This window comes from Caretta caretta, chromosome 2 (assembly GCF_965140235.1).
Source record: "Caretta caretta isolate rCarCar2 chromosome 2, rCarCar1.hap1, whole genome shotgun sequence".
NCBI classification, from domain to species: domain Eukaryota; kingdom Metazoa; phylum Chordata; order Testudines; family Cheloniidae; genus Caretta; species Caretta caretta.
In genome coordinates this window covers 58,987,856-59,008,146 of record NC_134207.1, presented here as the reverse complement: position 1 = coordinate 59,008,146, position 20,291 = coordinate 58,987,856, and the positions used below count along the sequence as shown (strand labels likewise).

At 39.6% G+C, this 20,291-nt stretch overlaps 1 protein-coding gene across 14 annotated transcripts in view; it reads right to left on the bottom strand.

Moving 5' to 3' along the window:
- Positions 1 to 5,474: 5,474 nt before the first annotated feature.
- EYA1 (EYA transcriptional coactivator and phosphatase 1) overlaps positions 5,475 to 20,291 on the bottom strand; it is a 227,777-nt gene continuing 212,960 nt past the window's right edge. For all 14 annotated transcript variants that reach the window (XM_075125123.1, XM_075125125.1, XM_048840933.2 and 11 more), the window contains 2 exons: positions 17,383 to 17,483; positions 5,475 to 7,668 (listed from right to left, as the gene is read on the bottom strand). In XM_075125123.1, the coding sequence (XP_074981224.1) occupies positions 7,588 to 7,668; positions 17,383 to 17,483 (182 nt within the window). In that variant the 3' untranslated portion in view covers positions 5,475 to 7,587. The remainder of the gene's footprint in view (positions 7,669 to 17,382; positions 17,484 to 20,291) is intronic.

The following is a 20,291-nucleotide window of genomic DNA, read 5'->3' as shown; positions in this document are numbered from 1 at the left end:
AGTTAGATCGGATTTAGAACCAAACTTGTGGGGCAGCTTCACATCTGGGATTCAAATCCAAATACTCCAGAAATTCAAAGGTGTTCTGATTTGAGGTGCCAGTTTAACTGTGTAAAGTCTATTTAATCTAGGTAAGTGACCAGAGCCTTTTACTATACATCATCATACAGAACTCACTGTGAAAGGCTATCCAGAATGCTGTATACGAGTGTGTTACATGACCTTTACATTTAAAACATTCCATATCTCTACCAAATGCACTGACTGCATTTACTAGTTTCCATTTTCTGTCATCACCATGATCAACATGCAGAAGTGTCGGCCGAAAAGGATACAGTCACATATTCATGCCCGTCTTGTACAATTAACTGCATTGGTGCCAGATTTCTGGCCTGTTGTAAAGCATTCTGTCCCATCTCCTGCACAGCAATATTACAAACACTAATTATTTTTTTTTTATTTATTTGTCTCCATTTTCCTCCTTTACCACAATCACATGTGCATAGCGGCTCCCATTTGCAGCAGCAGCAGTTGTGTGTCCTTGTCCATCTCACTTGATTAGCCAGTTTAATGCTAGGGGTTTGAACAGCACTGTGCCATTGCCGTGCTGAGTATCCTATCCCATCTAGAGCAATATTTCATGTATCTGCTGAGTACCTTTATTGAATTCATTGTCTCCATTTTCAGTTACCGCTGGTCATTACTCGCCAGTCAAAATCAGTTTAGTGAACTTGTGAGCATGTTTTGCCATAGCTGCAGAAGGCGCGGCTTCTTGGCATGGTCCTTCATGGCAGTAGGGAAAGCCATAGGCACGTAATCAGGACGGCTAGTTGGTCCCGCGGCTTGTGGCAAGGCTCTAATTTTAGCATATTAGCTCAATCAAAGCTAGTGCAGGTATGTCTCTTCTAGCTGGGAAACACACACTCCAGCTCCAAGTGGATTCACGCCTAATTAAACCTCTTAAGTCCATACAGTCTCATTCACTTTACAGCTTTGATTTGAAAGAAAGTGTTCTTCTTCCTTTTTTGTGTTCACTGCTTGCCAAGGGTTGCTCGGGGTAAAATATATATAGCTTCACTTAAGTCCACAGAAGGAAGGGAAGGTTTTGTTTGAAGCCCATGCTGAGGTGTTCTATAACAATATTACTATTCTAAATTTCAAGGCCAACCTGTTTAGTTTCTCTAAATTGAGGAAAGGGGTGGAAAATGCTTGCCTTAATTCCATAAATATAATCAACTGTTTACACTCCTGAGCATGGATGAAGTATCCAGCTGCTGATGTAGCTACTGACGTAATAAATCATGTAGGGTAAGGGTCAGACTATAACCTGCTATAGCACCTTTATATTTTCTTTTAAACCAACAGTGGTTTGCAATTTTCTTTGCTGCAAAGAGGGGAAAAAAATCTACCCAGAACCACGCTGCTATTTTAAATTACTCAGCAGAAGTGGGACTCATGAGACTGTGACATTTGTACTCCTCTGCCAGCATTGGTTTTCTATAGATATGTTGCTTTTTTCTTTCAGAATTCTCAGAGGTCCTCAGCTCTGTACTATAGACAACATATCCTAAAGGATAACATTTTAGCACCACTTTAATTGGTAAAACTGCTGAAAGAGCCCAAACACCCAAGGGAACAAACAGGATAAAGATAATTGCCTCTGCCCTCAAAGCTAGTGTTGTGGTCCCTGTGACTTTGTCCCTATACTTCAGCTTGCCAGCTGCTGGATGCCTGACATTATGCCACTGTTCAGAATAACTCTTCAGGTTGTTTGAGAGAGAAAGGCCTTTTGGATCGTTGACACAAAAAGCTTAACGAAAAACATCATACAAAGTAAATAGACCCAACTCTATTGGTTGCATAATGCAACTGCTGAAAGCATAGATGAGGTCATTAGTTTACTTACCTGCTGAAGGAAATACATTCAGACTAAAAGGTTGGTACCAGATTGTGAAACAGGAGCCTCCAGATGAAGAGAAATGACTTGGCCTAGCATGCTTGTTGCCTGCTTTGCCAACACTGAGTAGTACAACATAATGTAGTAATGGTAGTGCTTAAAACATCAAATGGAATTTAATTAGTGCACTGAGAAAAATAAATGATTATGAATACTGAGATCTCTGTATTTTTTCCTGTCTTTCTGTGGAACTGTTGCATAGGGGATCTTGGAATCAGCAAATGATATTCCCTCAGCAAGGTAACCTGATCTCAAATCTATCTATCTATGGTAGTTACGTGACTGCGCACCTCCCAATCTTTAATGTATTTATCCCCACAACACCCTTGTGAGGTAGAGTAGTACCATTATCCCCATTTTACCAATCGAACAGACCACAGAGAGAGGCTAAGTGACTTGCCTAAGATCATACAGGAAGTCTGTGGCAGAGCACAAAATTAAATCCACCTCTCCCAAGTCTCAGGCTAGCCCTCTAACCACTTCCACAAACAAAACCACATCATGGAACCAGAGAATTTAAATTTAGAGATGTAAAAGACCTGGTAGGCCAGCTAGCCCATCCTCTGCCACTATTCCCTTCAGTACATGTTCTAATGCTTTGTCCAGTCTACCTTTAATTGTCTCAGTCAACGTAGCTTCCATTCTTTCCCTTTGCAGATTATCCCACAGTCTAATGGAGCCCACTGTCAGGAAAATTTCCAGACAGGCAGCTTAGTTTTTCCCTCTTCATGCCACCCTTTGCTATATAGTTAGATCACCATGTGTACTTAGGTTTTTAGTTTTAAATGCTGCATGTCAATGTATGCTGTTTACATTGTGGCTGCCCAATGCTATACCTTTCCTGTGGAGAAATAAAGGGCTTCAGTTTACTTTGCTACCAATCTAGCACCACTGAAAATTCTCTCCAAAAATAGAAATGGAAATGAAAGTTACTACAGAGTAAATTTACTTCTCCCCCCACCATGTTTGCTGAACGTGAAAGACTGGAAGGCTTGTGCGGACCGTTCTCTTCATTTCTCTTGGCTTGGTCGGAGGGCGTATTGGTGAACTTCAGATTGTCCTTTTCTCAAACAATCTGCTTCCAAGTCAGAAAGCCAAAAGGTACGTAAAAAAGCCACGTACACTTCCGGTTCAGCTATCACAAACCATCCTGTCATTATTTATAAGTGACACAGTTAGGCTACAAGCACTGCCATCAGAGATGCACACACAACTAACTCCCACTGAGTATGGTGAGGAGGGTTGTGGGACAGAATTTGAAAAAAACCATGGAATTGAGAGAAACAGGAAATATTTAGAGAGACGAAAGGGGAAACCACACACCCAAAGTGTTTTATGAGTTTACATTGTATGCTTTTGAGGACAGCAACTTTGTCTTCTTACAGGTCTACAAAGCACCAATATACTCCTCCCATTTCACAAATAATTATTAATTCCAGCTCCTTGGCATTATCCTGAAGGAACAGTCCTAATAATTTGGAGACATATAATTATTATAGGTAGAACTACTGCAGCTGGTCATCTTATCAATGAGCTTCTAAGAAATGAATGGGGACTTTATGCAGTACTGTTTCTAAAAGGAAACACAGCACATGCAGGCGAATTGCATTACAAAACAATCTTAATTCTGTGTGACTTCCTGCATCCCTCTTCATTAGAATGGGGAGTAAGAAATTATTGCCATAGGTTTTTGGCTGCCATAACTGGCTTCACATACTTATGAACATTTTCATACTTAAGCCAACCAACTAATTGCAAAACAATTCTTCACCTATCTTTCGGACTTATTTTTATTTTACAAAACCCCAACGATTTCAAGGGGGATTTCAGTGACCCCATTGATTCTCATGCTGCTTGGTACATACCACAGACAGAACATGCCCCTGACCATCTAACTGTGGGTCTAATGCAAAACGCATCATCTTCAGATAATCACAGTTTGTTCTAATGTGTTAGGGAGCAACAGTTAGCTTTAAAGGAAAAAAGGGGGACAGAGGTGGAAGCACAGTCATATTTTATCTCTACCTTGCAAGAAAACATTTGAAATGCTGTGTTTGTGTTTTGCCACTATAACCTCAATGCTTGAATGGATTACTACAAAATAATATATAGCATCTGGGCATCTCTTCCTTCAAAACTTTACAGTGCTGTACATTTAAATCATTTTAAGATGTCAAAGTTTTTTAAAAATAAGGGACCTGAGGCACCAATTTTTTAATGCGAGAGAGAGAGAGAGAGTGTGTTCATGTATCAAAGAGATTGATCCACAGCCTAGGGTACATGGTTATGTAGGCTACAGTTTTCAACATCATGTGTAATGTCAAGTAATCTGCAGCTATAGGCCTAGTCGCCTTCTGAAAGCACATGTCTGGAGCCAAGTAGTGCTTGCAATTTAGGGTTCTTGGTTTAAATCTAATTTGAGATATGCCTTTAAAACACATCATGGTAATACAGCAGTCTAAACAACAAAACCACCAGAAAGAATTCAGCTGAGCTTGCGGTCGTCATTTCTCCTGAGAAATTGAGGAACACAACTGAATCATACCTCATACATAGAGAGGGTCAGGGAACTCAGCTTATTTTAAAGCTGCCTCCTATATCAGGGCTGGATGGCTGGCTAGTGAATTTCAGCTTCCAGTTCTGCCAAAACCACTCAGACTTAGTACTCCCAAATGCTAACAAATCTGCAGGGGGTTTGCTTCTCATACTTTGAAAAAGCAAATTACAGGAATCCATATGGTTACAACCCCCATGCGTGAGCCAGAGCACGTCGTACAATGCTAGTTGTAAGGAAAATTCATTTCACTTTTTGGATTTCAATAGCACAAATTAATACACATGTATATTTTATGAGACCGAGAAAGTTCCTTCTTAAGCACCCTCAACTTGTATAAGTAATGGACTAAAACAGTAATAACTTCCAAAGAGAAGACGGCCTCAGGGGTTAGTATAGTATTGAATTAGCCTTTCCCCTTTGGAGAGACAATTTCAAAACCTATTTAAGTGCCAAAAATGAAAGTGAATTTGCTGATCCAAGTTGTGTGCTAATCACCCTTTGTACACATCAGGAAACCACCACAGTGCTGCTCTGGACAGGCGCAAGAAAAGTCATGCAACTCACAACAAATATGGGGTAGGAGCGATTAGTGTATTCCGTAACCCACTCATTGCTTGCCTCAGGTAATTTCAACTCTCTTCTACTTCAATGGACCCCAAGTTCCTCGCTTTTATGAGGACTAAATTCAGTCACAAGCTTAAACAAATGAAGAGCCAGTGCACTCTGATTCCCATTCTTGTGGGTTATTCTATATTGTTCTTCTCTAGCACCCACTGATCAGAGAAGCAGCTGCTGCCTATCTAGTTTACACCTCTACAGCCAAGGTATTTTACCAAGGCATGGTGGTTGTTCTATAGAGCTTCTTATCTGGGTAGCATAGAGAAGTGAGCATTTTTTTCTTCTTGAGACAGCAAAAAACCTATGGCAAAAATAATCAAATACTTACGTCTCAGAGGATGGTTTACTAGTTCACAAATCAATTTTATTAATTTAAAACACAAAATTAATGAAGAAAAATTCTGTACACAATTGTGGACACAACACACTTTTTTGTACAATAAGGCCAAGATAAACTGTTTTTTTTTCAGTCTGCAAAACGACTACAAAAATTGAAAAGACAAAAAACTGTCACTCTCTACTTTGCTTGAAGCAAAGGAAAAAAAATCTAATTATAATAGCCCCAATCCTAAAAGAACGACACACCATGTGCTTAAACTTTATGCACTGTGAGTAATTCCCTTGACTTTGTTAGAACTACTCACACTAATGTGTAAAATGAAGCACATGTGTAAGTCTTAGCGAGACAGGGGCCTTAGTTGGTAATTAAGCAATTTGGAAAATCCACAAATGATTAACTAGCAGCAATATGAATCCTCCAACACAGGAGGGTGTTGCTTCACAGCTACTTTGGTGCTTTGCAGGTAGCTGTTTAAAAGGCTGGTGTTGTTTTTTGGGGGGTGGGGTGGGAGGAAACGGGGAGTAAAATTTTGAAGAATGAACCAACAAAGCTGAGGTTTCTTTTTAATGAAAAGATGGAAATCAGGGAAAGGGAACTGGTACAATTCAGGCCAAGATGTCAGACTCAGTTTAACTGACCACATTGCTCATGGCCTGTAAGATTTAAAAAAGTCACAACTCATAGATCAGACAGAGTTTACGTTGATAACAGAAATTAATATAGACTATGGATATTTTACATCCTTGGTGACAACTATTTCATTGTGTCCATTGCCAGCAATGGATGTTACACACTAGGAAAATCTGACTCCTGGTGGAAGAGAATTAAAAAAACTGAAGCGGGTACACTGCATATAATTATGTTTTGCTCAGTTTCTCCAAAATACTCTTTTCTAACTTACGTGAAACAAAGCACATGCTGTAATTTTTGATTTTCTGACAACATGAAAACTTTGATTTGTTAGTCTCCAACTCAAATACCCCTTGTATAATTATTTTCTATTCTGTAACTTCTTTTTATGGAAGGAGTTTGTTGGTTCATTATTCAATTTTTTAAGGAGATTTAATACATGAGCATTAAAACAGAAAATGAAAGACAGTAAGGAACTCCTCTTCAATTAAGTTGTGTAGCTCTGTGTATGTGTTTAATGGGGACACATGGTAACCATCATTTTATAGTCAGAATAGCTGAGGGGGAAAAAGAGAAAATAGCTGAAAAACAACAACAAATTCCTTATTGACACTTGACATCCATGCTTTTGGTCTTGACAAATTTATCTAAAAAATCCATTATCTACATATTTATACCCAACACTCTGATAAGGCACTGCACAATAGCTGTGTACACATTGCCTCAGACTTCATCAACAAGGCATTACTACCTCTCAATAGCATTTACTTAACCAATATGTAAAAGAATCATCCATTATTACAAATTTACACAAAAAATTCTTCCTGTACATGATTGTCTCAGTGATGTACCTATTTGTTTAAATTAGACATACTTTAGACTACTTTGCAATGTGCTAAAATCAAAAGTGTTTGCTGTATCATGAGACAAAGGCTTATAAATAGCCTTTAATCCTATCATATGTATCCTCAGTTATATGATGTCAAAACACAGTCTGTTCATAAATAAGTAAAGATGTACAGAGTACCCTGGGTATGAGAAACCAAAAAAGTAAACCTTCTTTACAAGAAAATTACTCCACTGGTATTTTGAAAAATTCAGTCTTCATTGTGCAATCAAGTTTACTGTGTTGAAGAAGCTGTGTGTGTCACATTGAAGATTCTAAAAACTACAAAGCATTTGCAGGTCCTTTCTTTCTTCACAGGTATGAACCTTTTGTTTTTTTGTATCAAATGTGGTAAAATGCGCTGTTAAAACATTCTCATGGCTTGTTTTCATTGGATTCGCAATACTAGAATCAACAGCTGTTCTGAAGAAAAAGGCATGCTCCTCCATTTACTGAAAGGGCAAAAGTTAAGACCAATTGCAGCTGTACATCAACATGCTGAAATCACAAAATTCTGTAGTCCAATGCTGACACAAGACACAGGCATACTGTCCATGGGCATAAGGGAGGTTCTGGGGTTTCAAAGTGCTGCTAAGCTGCTACAAGTACTCCAGTTCCAAGGCATGATGAAGGGCCATAAGGTCAGAGTGGCTTGAGATCCTCCAAAATGGCATGGCATGCTATGAACAGAAGAAACACAATGTCAAAAACCTGGGCATTCTGGTCTGCAAACTCATCTCATTGTCTCTTGCAAGAATAAGGTAACACTGCAAGAGGACAGCAATACTTCAGCTGCTCTCTAACTATGTATGACTCAAGATGAGCTATAATAATTATAACCTCTCTTCTCATCAATATTTCTCAGTGCTTCTAACTTGAATTCTCAGTAACATCAAATCTATTTTTTTTTAAAATCACATTTGTAGGCCTTATTTAAAGAGTAATTTTTTTAGTTCCTTTTTCTAAAAAAAAGGATTAGGTACGTTTCTGAAATACAAAATATATTTCTATAGAAACACAGAAAACATTCTATCCTGCAGATGAAATATATGGATATATAAAAAAATGATTAAACTTGTTGACAAAAAAAAAAAAAAAAGAAGATAAACTTGTCTACTGTCAAAACATGTTTAGTCTTTGAGAAACTATTATTGGCAGGTGAGTTAAACAACTCATTGGCAGTGATTCAGAATACATCAATATGCTATTCAAATCATGCAGAAAGTAATTTTTTCCTGGTGGTTTGTATTATGCTGGTTATTGTTTGCACTGACCTTAAAACAACTTTTCCATGTAGGAGAATTTTAAAATGAATGTTTAATTTTTTCCCCATTAGCTGAAAAAAGAAGTCTAGGTCTAAATCTTGAACATATTTGCAAGACACCTGAATAAACTAAAGACATGAATACCAGGGGGACAAACACATATTACATCATCCATGAAGGGTAAAATAGCTGATTGTGAAAACTCACTATCCTTAAGCTGCAAAGTAGGCACTACAGTGTCAGCAAGAAGTTTTTCGTAAATAAAAGAAAGATAATCTCCTCTGTCAGAGAAAATATTCCATTCATCCCAAAGGAAAATTGCTTCAATGCACCAAATAATTTCAAGGCTACAATGAACATGTTTAGTATTTCATTGGTTCAACTCACAGCCAGCTGATTTGAGCACACACACTGAGAACAATGTAGGCATTACAATGGCTTCTGGGATTCGGTGGCATTTTAAGAACACTTTCTGGGGCATGTAACTTTATTCTCCTTCAAATCCCTCCTCAGAAGTTCAGAGTGAAATCCTGGTCCTAATGAAGTCAACAGCAAAACCAGGATTTTACTCATGGTTGTCCTTACAGTGCATCTTCTCTCTGGCTTTCATTCTGGTCACTTCTCCTAATTTACATGCTGTCTAGCTATACATCAGTCTTGAAATCTCAGAGATCCCTTACACGCTCTCTAGTGCCTTGTTTATTGTAAACCATTAATATGTTACTTTATGCAATTTAGATGGTAAGATCCTCAAAATGGGTCTATAATTTGTTATTTGTCTGGAGAGTTTTGTATAAACCACTGTGTACGCAATGAATAACTGTGGAAGAATGTCATTGCAAGCCTGGCAATAACATCATGATGATCTGGGTTGGACTGAAAAAAATAAGACTGGAAAAATAAGGAGCTTAAAGATAGGTAGGCGTGTAAATCTCTTTGAAAATAAACGGGAGTGCCTAATTTACGTAGGCTTCTTTGAAAATCCCAGCCTCAAGAAACAACTGATATTGCCTGTTGAGGAAACTGAAAACAAGCAACCATTGCTCCACTATGGAGTGAAATACCATGCTGCAGCAGGACCTTGCTGGAGTGTGTATTAATCAACTGGCAAAGGAACATCAGGGAGCCCTGGGGTAGCTGAAGACTGAGAAATGAGTGTAGGGCAAAAGTGGGGAGAAAACACAGGCAGCCAGCTTCCACAAATGTTGTAATACAGAGCAGGTGAGCTTTATAAGAAGAAAAAAAAAATTTTGAAGCCTGATGGAAAGGCAGAGGGGAACTCTAGCTTTTTCAGATTGTCACAAAGCCTTGAAAAAGAGCTAACTGCATTTCAACCTGAAGAGCAACAAATGAGCCATTGATTTGCAGAGACACTAGGGTACTTTAAGGTATTTTGGGAGCAGAATTCCAGAGAAGCATAGCAAAGCACAAGTATATGCTTAACCTTCTTCTAAGAGATCTAGAAACACTAGCCCTTTCCTCAGAGAAGGGCTAAATGGTCAACTAACTAGAGGACAGAAAATCTCTATATCTTCAACCTAGATTCCCATTGTGTCATCTCCATGCCAAGCTCCATCAGCAATGGCAGCCAGATGTCCTGGTCATTCTTTTCCAACATGACCGTCTCAATGCCGATTTCCACATTACCCCGTATGCATGCAATAACCTCCCTCTCCTGGTCTGCAAAGCCATTTCTCTTCCCACATTTTCATCCAAATCCCTCCTAAAGTCACAAAATAAGTCAACAGTAAGGTTCAGGGGAAAAAGTTGCTAATTATTCAATCTGGGCTTCCCAGTGTATCTTGTCTTCTCTGTGTCTATTTTACTTAGACAGCAAGATCTTTGTTGCAGGAACTGTCAACACCGTATGACTTGCACAATACCAAAAACATTGTTGGTGCCCAACAATGCCCAAGACAGAAGTGTTTATGTTCACATCAGGTTTAGGCTGTTCTAGTTGAGCTGGCTGCATTTTCACCCATTTATTTTTGCACCTCACTTGAGCTGCCGGAGTTCTCCTCCTTTGTCCCCATCCAGCTTTTCTCCCATGAGTGCTCTCTGCCTAGTGCTAGGCACAACTTCTCCTTCTTCTCTGATTGGCCAACTAGGAACCTCAGTTCCCTGCTTCTCTTTTTGAATCAAGCATGGCACCAGGTCTCCCCACTCAATTATGCCAGGGAAAGATGAGCAAACAATGTATAGCAGATGGAGCATGGTGACTGACATGGTGGAAAATATCTTGCTATTTACTAAGAAGTCAAGAGCCAAAGAGAAATGAATGAATGGCACAAGTAGGATTGTAGTCAGGTGTTACTGGCTCTCAACTCCATGTTCAGCCCCCTTGATCATACTGCCTCCCAAGTAATACTCCCTAGTGTCATACTGGGTACTCATCAGATATGTGGAGCATCTAAAGAACTTGTGTCAAACTATTTAATAAATTAAGTCACCGTTACTCCTTTGTACTTGTGATGGGGTGTATACACCCCACACTAGGGCTGAAGTGGTTAAAGAACAACTCTAGACCCAGACGATCCCACCCACACCTGCAGAGCATGCTCCAGATGGAGGTGGAGCTCAAAAGGAAGTCAGATAGCTCAGAAGCTTGGATTACAGAGTGGGATGCTGGAGGTGGCCCAGGGAGGACAGCTGTAAAACGGCCTTGGGGTGCCTGGTCTTTGCTAACCCACACAGGGCCCCGGACAAAAGCCCAGTGGAGTGGGACGACCTGGGCTCCCCCTATGAACACCCTTCTGCATTAAAAAAGAACCGGCCCTCCTAACAACTAGGCATACCTCCATCAAGCTCCAACAATCACAGTACTGTCCAGATGCAGTATAGGTAATGGATTAGTCTCTGTAGTCTGGGATGTGATTCAGGACCAAAATCTCCATGGGGCTATTTCTGAGCTACTGAATGGTCTTGGAAAAATCATTTAAATTCTCCTTGCCTTAGTTTCCCTATCTGTAAAGCAGGGATAATTCTACTTATGTATCAGAAAGGAGTATTGTGAGGATTAATTATTCTTGAAAAGGCCTATGAAAAAGTTATGTAAATGCTCGGCATTATAATTATGTTCAAGCCTTCTGTATGTAGGCCAAAAGGGCCCCTGGTTAACATTGCCAACAACGGAAACATGCCAGGAATGCTGTAGCTGCAAGCATACGTCAATTTACACTGGAATTTTGTTTACAGGTCTGACCTGGCAAGATCAGATCACTATGAATTTCACTCAGTGGTATACATTTTATACTGCATCTCGGGGGGGGAGGGGGGGGGAGAGGAATTCTTGCTGTGGTTCATAAATAAATAAATAAAATAAAAAAAATTCACCTTAAATAAGGTAACATAAGTTATTGTACAAATCTATCAATGCACCTTCATCTTTTGGTAGTATATACCCTACAAGCCAAACATTCATAATAATACTCTATCACAGAGAAAAACACTCCCAGATTAGCAAACCCCTATAAAACACTATAAAATGAGCAGATAATGACAAATCCAACTCGTTGAAAATAGCAACACAGCTCTGGGACCCAGCCTCAAAGCATTTGCTTTTTTCACTGGGTGACCAGGAAGGAAGGGCTTTCATTGGTTTATTTTCATAGGTATTTGACAGACATTGCCTTTAAAAAGTAAGCTTTTGCTAACAGTTACCACACAGTGGAATCTGATATACTTCAGGTATTTTCTATTCTAAGCATATTGAGCAACGGTAATACTTTACATACTGCTGGATGGCAAATACTATGCCTAATGGCAGTGAATGTAACTGGATTGCATTAATATCTGATAAAAATGTGGAATACAGTAAACATAATTGTTGACTAGTGTAACATGTAAAGATTATGGAGCATATTTTCAAGCAATCAATTTGCAGACACCTAGAAGATAATAAGGTGATAAGTAACAGTCAGCATGGATTTGTCAAGAGCAAATCATGTCAAACGAACCTAATAGCTTTCTTTGACAGGGTAACAATCCTTGTGGATGGGGGGGGGGAAGCAGTAGACATGGTATATCTTGACTTTAGTAAGGCTTTTGATACTGTCTCGCATGACCGTCTCATAAACAAACAAGGTAAATACAACCTAGATGGAGCTACTATAGGTGGGTTCATAACTGGTTGGAAAACCATTCTCGGAGAGTAATCATCAGTGGTTCATAGTCAAGCTGGAAGAGCATATTCAGTGGGTCCTGCAGATATTGGTCCTGGGTCCAGTTCTGTATAATATCTTCATCAATGATTTAGATAATGGCAGAGAGAGTACACTTATAAAGTCTGTGGATGATGCCAAGATGGGAGGGGTTGCAATTGCTTTGGAGGACAGGATTAAAATTCAAAATGATCTGGACAAACTGGAGAAAAGGTCTTAAGTAAATTGGATGAAACCGAATAAGAACAAATGATTGTTACAAGGATGTGTGTGAATATTTTTTCTCCTTAACTCCAAGGATAGGACAAGAAGCAATGGGCTTAAACTGCAGCAAGGGCGGTTTAGGTTGGACATTAGGAAATACTTCCCTGTCGGGGTAGTTAAGCATTGGAATAAATTGCCCAGGGAGGTTGTGGAATCTCTGTAATTGGAGATTTTTAAGAGCAACTTAAGCAAACACCTGTCAGGAGTGGTCTAGATAATACTTAGTCCAGCCCTGAGTACAGGGCACTGGACTAGAAGACCTTTCGGGGTCTCTTCCAGTCTCATGATTCCATGTACCTACCTCTATTATAATTTTAGTGGTCAAAATGAGATTTCCATAATATCTGTAAGTAAGTCTGAACATTTTGCCTATTAAAACTTATATATTATGCAATAGAGCTGGTTGTAATTTTTTCAACAAAGATTTTGAAATAAAAAAAAATGGGAGCCTGATAATTTTTTGCTGAAGAAAATCATTTTTTCAAAATGTTTCAATTTTGTGATGAACCTTTGAAATAAAAAATGTTGACATGTCAAATTTTTTCATTTTGACATTCTGAGTAAAATCCAATTCACCTTTTAATGTAGGAAATATAAAAAATAAAAAAGTGGGAATTTCCCTTTTTGAAACAAGAAATAAACTCTCAATTTTTTCTATCAAGCACAAAACAAAACAAAAGTAATAATTCTGAACAAAGTGAAAAATCTTGTTGTTTCAAATATTTTTGCAAAAGAAACCATTTTTCGATTGCATAGCACTGAAGGACAAATTGTAAATGACATCTCTATTTCCTGAAAGAAGTATTTGCTCATGACAAAGAAATTTATACCTGGAATTTTGTAGGGAATATGAATAAAAAGCCCACACATTTGTGCCTTCAGTCATGCCGCCTTGTGCTGTGGTTCTGTTAGACCTCACTCAGCAGATTAGGGACTAATCAATACCTTGTAGAAACACTTCCTTAGATGCTGGAAGAGGTGATGGAGCACCTGAATAAGTACTTAGCTAAGACCAGTGTACTGTGCTAAGATATACTGTGCTGTTGTAGGTGACAATTTTCTGACAAATCATAGGACCTACATCTTCCCTTCTGGTCCTGTGGTCATTCCAGATCCAAGTTCTAATCCTCTGAAAGGATGGCAAATTTATCCCCAGTGTTTTGGTCAAACTGAAATGTGGGTTTATTACATTCTGACTATTTAAAATATCCAATGATATCAACTAGATATGACAGTCTTCACTTCCTGTCCTGAAATAAAAATGTGAAGTGTGCTGTGAGTTATTAAATAGTGGCTGTGTTGAATATCCATCATTATAGTATATGATGAATCACAAATATTAATGAATTTATTCTCATATCTCCCCTGTGAGGTGGAGAAGCATTATTGCCATTTTACAGATAGAGAACTGACTGACCTAAAAGAACCTAAAGCCTTTAACCTATAACCTAAGAACAGTGCCTGTGGTAACAAAAATTGAGTTGTGTTGTGATAGTGGCTGGGACAAGACAGCAGGTTTTCTTGCAAAAAAGTCACCTTATTTTGGTATCTACTGTGTCACTTTAGCAGCCTTCAGATGCAGGAAGACAGCAACCTTCATGTGGCATGACTTTGAACTCTAAAATACTAACTACATCAAGTGTTCTGTGTTTTGATCTAGAGAAGGCTCCACAATTTACTTTTGCTCCTTGGTCTGTACTATGAACATGAAGGCCTGAGTATTTCAACTGTCTTATAAAAATGAGTTTTCAGGAAATAATGGTTTAGGGAAAGGTGACAATACCATGACTTATCCAATGCTAAGTGAAATATAAGAGGGTGCAGTGTCCCTAGTGTATCACACTTATTTTCATCAATCAAAAGGAAATGTGAAAAAATGTGGATTATGAAAATCTTTTTAAAAATAACTGTACACTGTATAAACTTAATTTAATGTATTTACTGACTCAGTTTTATAATAATTACAATAATTTATTTTAGATACATTTTAAACATCCATCACCTGTGTACTGAACTAGCATTTTCAGTAAATAAAGGACTTGTAGGCAGGGGTGCTGGAACAATTTGTATAGTGGGGGTGCTGAGAGCCATTGAACCAAACTGTAAATCCTGTATCTGAGGGAAACCACTTCAAGCCAGGGGGTGCGGCAGCATCCCCAGCACCCCTAGTTCCAGCACCTATGCTTGTAGGAATATTTTACCACCCTTCTATGATGAAACAACAGGTCTGTTTGTTAGTGAAGTGGTTTTTAATACGGACCCTCATTTTCTCACTTACTAATCTGGAAGTTCATCACTGTTCAGTACTGGAACAGAAAATAAAAATCTGTGAAGTACATAGGTTGGCTATTTTAATAAATTACAGAAGTCTTGATGAATAAAACAATATTGTTCATTATACAGCATCACTGGAGTGGTAAATGCTTTACAAACAGGGAAAAAGAAAAGAACCCTGGTTTATAAAAAGTTTATATTTATTATTGAGCAGTACTATGTAGGGGCCTTCAATCGTGGACCAAAGCATGGAATGCTACTTGACGGACAATGGGATAATAAAAAGACAGTGGCTTCCCTGAAAAACTCACAAACACACAGATTATTGGTGGGAAGGTAGGATGGAACGTGGTAAAAAGTTACGTGGAAGAGCGGGGTACTCTAATAGGTGTCTCCATTTTTGTCAAGTTTTTATTTTTATTATTATAAACCTTCTACCATTTTGTTGGTGCTTCTGTGTGTGGAAGGTTAAGTGTTTTTATAGTATAACAGAGTTTTATCTCTCCTTATTTAAGCATAATATATCTGAACACAAATATGTACTCGAATGTTGAGTGCTTCTAGTATTGCTACAGTGTGCTGATTTATATAATTCTTCAGAACTGAACAGTTTTTCCCCTGTGTTTATCGTTCACATATCTAATCATTTTGGGTCAAATTAAGGTCTAGCTAGCATGGTGGCTCTGGGGCAGAACGGAGGGCAAGGCACCCATCTCACCTACTCGTCCTTGTTACCCACAACATGGGTAGACTTTGCGGAGCCACTGTGTTGTTCCCAGTTCACACAGGCAGGCAGAACAGGTGGCACCTTAGCTCTGCCCCCACAATGGGGCAGCCATTTTAGCTGTGCCAATGCACCAGGGAGTGCACATTGGACCAGGTGACGTTTACTCCCTTCCCAGAGCAGCAGGGAATCTCACAGAGAGACTGTACCTTTGAGTCACAATCTCACTCTGGAGCAGAGAAAGTAGATCCTCAGCTTCCTACATTCTCCAAATCTGAACATTCCTTCCAGCAACAAAGAACACATGGAACAAATGCTCCAAGGGAACTTTCTCTACTACCTCTTCATTTAACAAATGGGAAGGCTTTCTTAGTTAGGCCTTCCTGCATGGCGTTTCCAGTTAAAAACCGCTGAATTAGGCGTTACTGAAAGAAGTACTTTTGTCACCGTTACATGGAATACTACTTCACTGAGCAATGGAAAGGAACAAAGACAACAGCTTTTCCTGGTCTTAAATGTAGCTGTTAAAATGTAATCATTTACAGCAGAAAACTTCTCTGCAAAAGATTAAAGGCATTTCTGAAGGGAGAAAGGAGGAATCTGTTCATTTTAGTGTGCCAAAGGGACACATGAAACTGACAAGTTCGCAAACTGATGTAACGAGATGGGAAACTACACAGAAAGTTTCAGAGGGATGTAAGTTGGTATTTCATGTTGCAAAACTATTCAGTGTCACATCTTGTAAAATTGCCATGTGGTGTAATTAGTTTAATCTCTCCATTCGGAAAGCTTTGAAAAATGGTTACTAGAAAGATATAGTATCGCCACTGGGATTTTCAAGTTAAGCTGGGAAAGAGAGAGCGTATGGAAAGGCAATTTACAAGGAAAATGAGGCAAGATAAACCTCCTTGCTCCCATTTTTTCTTCTCTTTGTACTTGCTAGGATAATATTCTATGGTTTCAGTCAAAGACCTTAGACCAGCCCCTCTCCCCCTGCACTCTATTAGATTGACATATTCAGTAGTAACTCCTAGCAGTAAGACAAAGTGTTGCTTTTTGAGATGCCCACTCCACATTGCAAGAGAAGAGACCGTGATATTTTCCCTTCCTAATGGAGAAAGGAAAAAACATGTAATAAGAGATTCAACTGCATCTTCTGCCAGAGCTAAAGCAACAGGGATTAGAATAGCAAGAAATAACCAATATTTGGCCGAAAATGCAGGCTCCCAATTTAGGTACAGCTGACATGAGCTGAGGTCAACATTAACGTATATGCTCCATTTCTCAGATACTCTTTCAAGGTATAAAATTCACAAAACAATGCGATGTATCTAAACACCACAAATTGTAATAGCTGTGCTTAAGTTTATTATATTTCATGGCATTGGGGGATGCCATTTAGAGAAGTGGAATTATCAGTTTTAGTCAAACCAGAATCCATACTTAACATCCTTCATACGGATATATTGGATACACATAGCTACCCTAATGCATCTTTTGGAGGACAGCAATATCCCAGACCCAACTAGAATTTTAAGTAGAGTGTGTTACTAGACCATCAGTCAAAATGTTCTAATTTTGTAACGCTACACAATTATAGATCTGAGATCACAATCAACCCCGATGCATACAATCCCAGGTGTGAGAAAATGCACATATTTACTTTCAAAGACTTGAAATAAAACTGCACTGAAAAAGAATTACTACCTTTTTTGCTCCTTGTTCTTCTTCCACGCCATCACCTATAACAACATACACTACTTTTCTTCCAAATCTTTGAATTATTCGCTCAAAACAACTTTCCTTTCCTGAAAAAGAAATGTAAACTATTAAGGGTTTTACACATGATAGCTGGTGAGAGAACATAATAAAACCACATTCATTAAACACCCATCCAAGATATCTCCAAGCACTTGCAATGTAATATTACCGTCACTGAGAGATTACAGAGCAGAATCTCTCCTGGATCAATTCTGTGCTCAGCACAGGAGTGAGAGCAGAGTGTCAGAGACACGGCTCCTGACATCAGTTAGAACTGCTGACAGTCAGCTGTAAAATCTACTTACGGTCTTTTAACAGATCCTATACTTGTGGAGAATAGACATCGCATAGCAGAAGCCTGCCTCCACACCACCTCCCCACTTCCTATGGCAAGCAGGTGCAAGCCCCACACCTGACACACTCATGACTTCAGAGAGTTGCCCTCTGAAAGGGGAATTTTGTGCTGTTTGTCTGTAGCCAGCCTCCTGAATAATGCTTTGGACTCAAATGCCCATAAGTTATACATCTGTAAAGACAAAGGAACTGATCTTGCATTGGATTGTCTTCAACTTTGTACATGAAATTCTCACCCACCTTTAATTAAAAAAGAGCATCTCCCTCAGGAGACAACCTTTGTTGTTTGTCCACTGAGTGGTTACTTAATATAAGCACAGCTCCTTACTTCAGTGGGATCTCTGCAAAGGCTTATGCTAATGAATCCCAATCCAAGACTGGGGCCAAAGTTAGTGAACAGGAAACTCTGCACTCTTCATAGTTCATTGTCTTAAGTTTGGAACTGAAAACCCAGACAGAGTACATTGTGAGGTCTATAGTCAAGATTGCCTAAGTGCTTCCATTGTAAAACAGCATTTCAGTTTTTCACAATATAGGTTTAATTTTACATTTTTTTCCCACCTACAGTATGTCTAAAGCATAGATTAGTGTTCTGGCAGATGGTAGGGGTGGGGCCTGGGGCAGAAGGGGTGGGGCTGCATGGCTAGCGTCCCCCAAGAGGTTATAGATTGTTGTAATAAGCCATAGATCCAGTGTGTCTATTCAGAGTAACAGCCGTGTTAGTCTGTATTCGCAAAAAGAAAAGGAGGACTTGTGGCACCTTAGAGACTAACCAATTTATTTGAGCATGAGCTTTCGGGAGCTACAGCTCACTTCATCGGATGCATACTGTGGAAAGTGTAGAAGATCTTTTTATATACACACAAAGCATGAAAAAATACCTCCTCCCATCCTACTCTCCTGCTGGTAATAGCTTACCTAAAGTGACCACTCTCCTTACAATAAGAAAAGGAGTACTTGTGGCACCTTAGAGACTAACTGTCTCTAAGGTGCCACAAGTACTCCTTTTCTTTTTGCGAATACAGACTAACACGGCTGTTACTCTGAAACCTCTCCTTACAATGAGTCTGATAATCAAGGTGGGCCATTTCCAGCACAAATCCAGGGTTAAACAAGAACATCGGGGGGAGGGGGGTAGGAAAAAAAAAGGGGAAATAGGTTACCTTGCATAATGACCCTTTACCCTCTGATCCCACTGAGAGTTACCAAAAGAAACTACAGCATTTGCTCAAGAAACTCCCTGAAAAAGCACAAGATCAAATCCACACAGACACACCCCTGGAACCCTGACCTGGGATATTCTATCTACTACCCAAGATCCATAAACCTGGAAATCCTGGGCGCCCCATCATCTCAGGCATTGGCATCCTGACAGCAGGATTGTCTGGCTATGTAGACTCCCTCCTCAGGCCCTACGCTACCAGCACTCCCAGCTACCTTCGAGACACCACTGACTTCCTGAGGAAACTACAATCCATCGGTGATCTTCCTGATAACACCATCCTGGCCACTATGGATGTAGAAGCCCTCTACACCAACATTCCACACAAAGATGGACAACAAGCCGTCAAGAACACTATCCCCGATAATGTCACGGCTAACCTGGTTGCTGAACTTTGTGACTTTGTCCTTACCCATAACTATTTTACATTTGGGAACAATGTATACCTTCAGATCAGCGGCACTGCTATGGGTACCCGCATGGCCCCACAGTATGTCAACGTTTTTATGGCTGACTTAGAACAACGCTTCCTCAGCTCTTGTCCCCTAACGCCCCTACTCTACTTGCACTATATTGATGACATCTTCATCATCTGGACCCATGGAAAAGAAGCCCTTGAGGAATTCCACCATGATTTCAACAATTTCCATCCCACCATCAACCTCAGCCTGGTCCAGTCCACACAAGAGATCCACTTCCTGGACACTACAGTGCTAATAAACAATGGTCACATAAACACCACCCTATACCGGAAACCTACTGACCGCTATTCCTACCTACATGCCTCCAGCTTTCACCCTGACCACACCACATGATCAATCGTCTACAGCCAAGCTCTGCGATACAACCGCATTTGCTCCAACCCCTCAGACAGAGACAAACACCTACAAGATATCTATCAAGCATTCTTACAACTACAATACCCACCTGCGGAAGTGAAGAAACAGATTGATAGAGCCAGAAGAGTTCCCAGAAGTCACCTACTACAGGACAGGCCTAACAAAGAAAATAACAGAACGCCACTAGCCGTCACCTTCAGCCCCCAACTAAAACCCCTCCAACGCATTATTAAGGATCTACAACCTATCCTGAAGGATGACCCAACACTCTCACAAATCTTGGGAGACAGGCCAGTCCTTGCCTACAGACAGCCCCCCAACCTGAAGCAAATACTCACCAGAAACCACATACCACACAACAGAACCACTAACCCAGGAACCTATCCTTACAACAAAGCCCGTTGCCAACTGTGCCCACATATCTATTCAGGGGACACCAT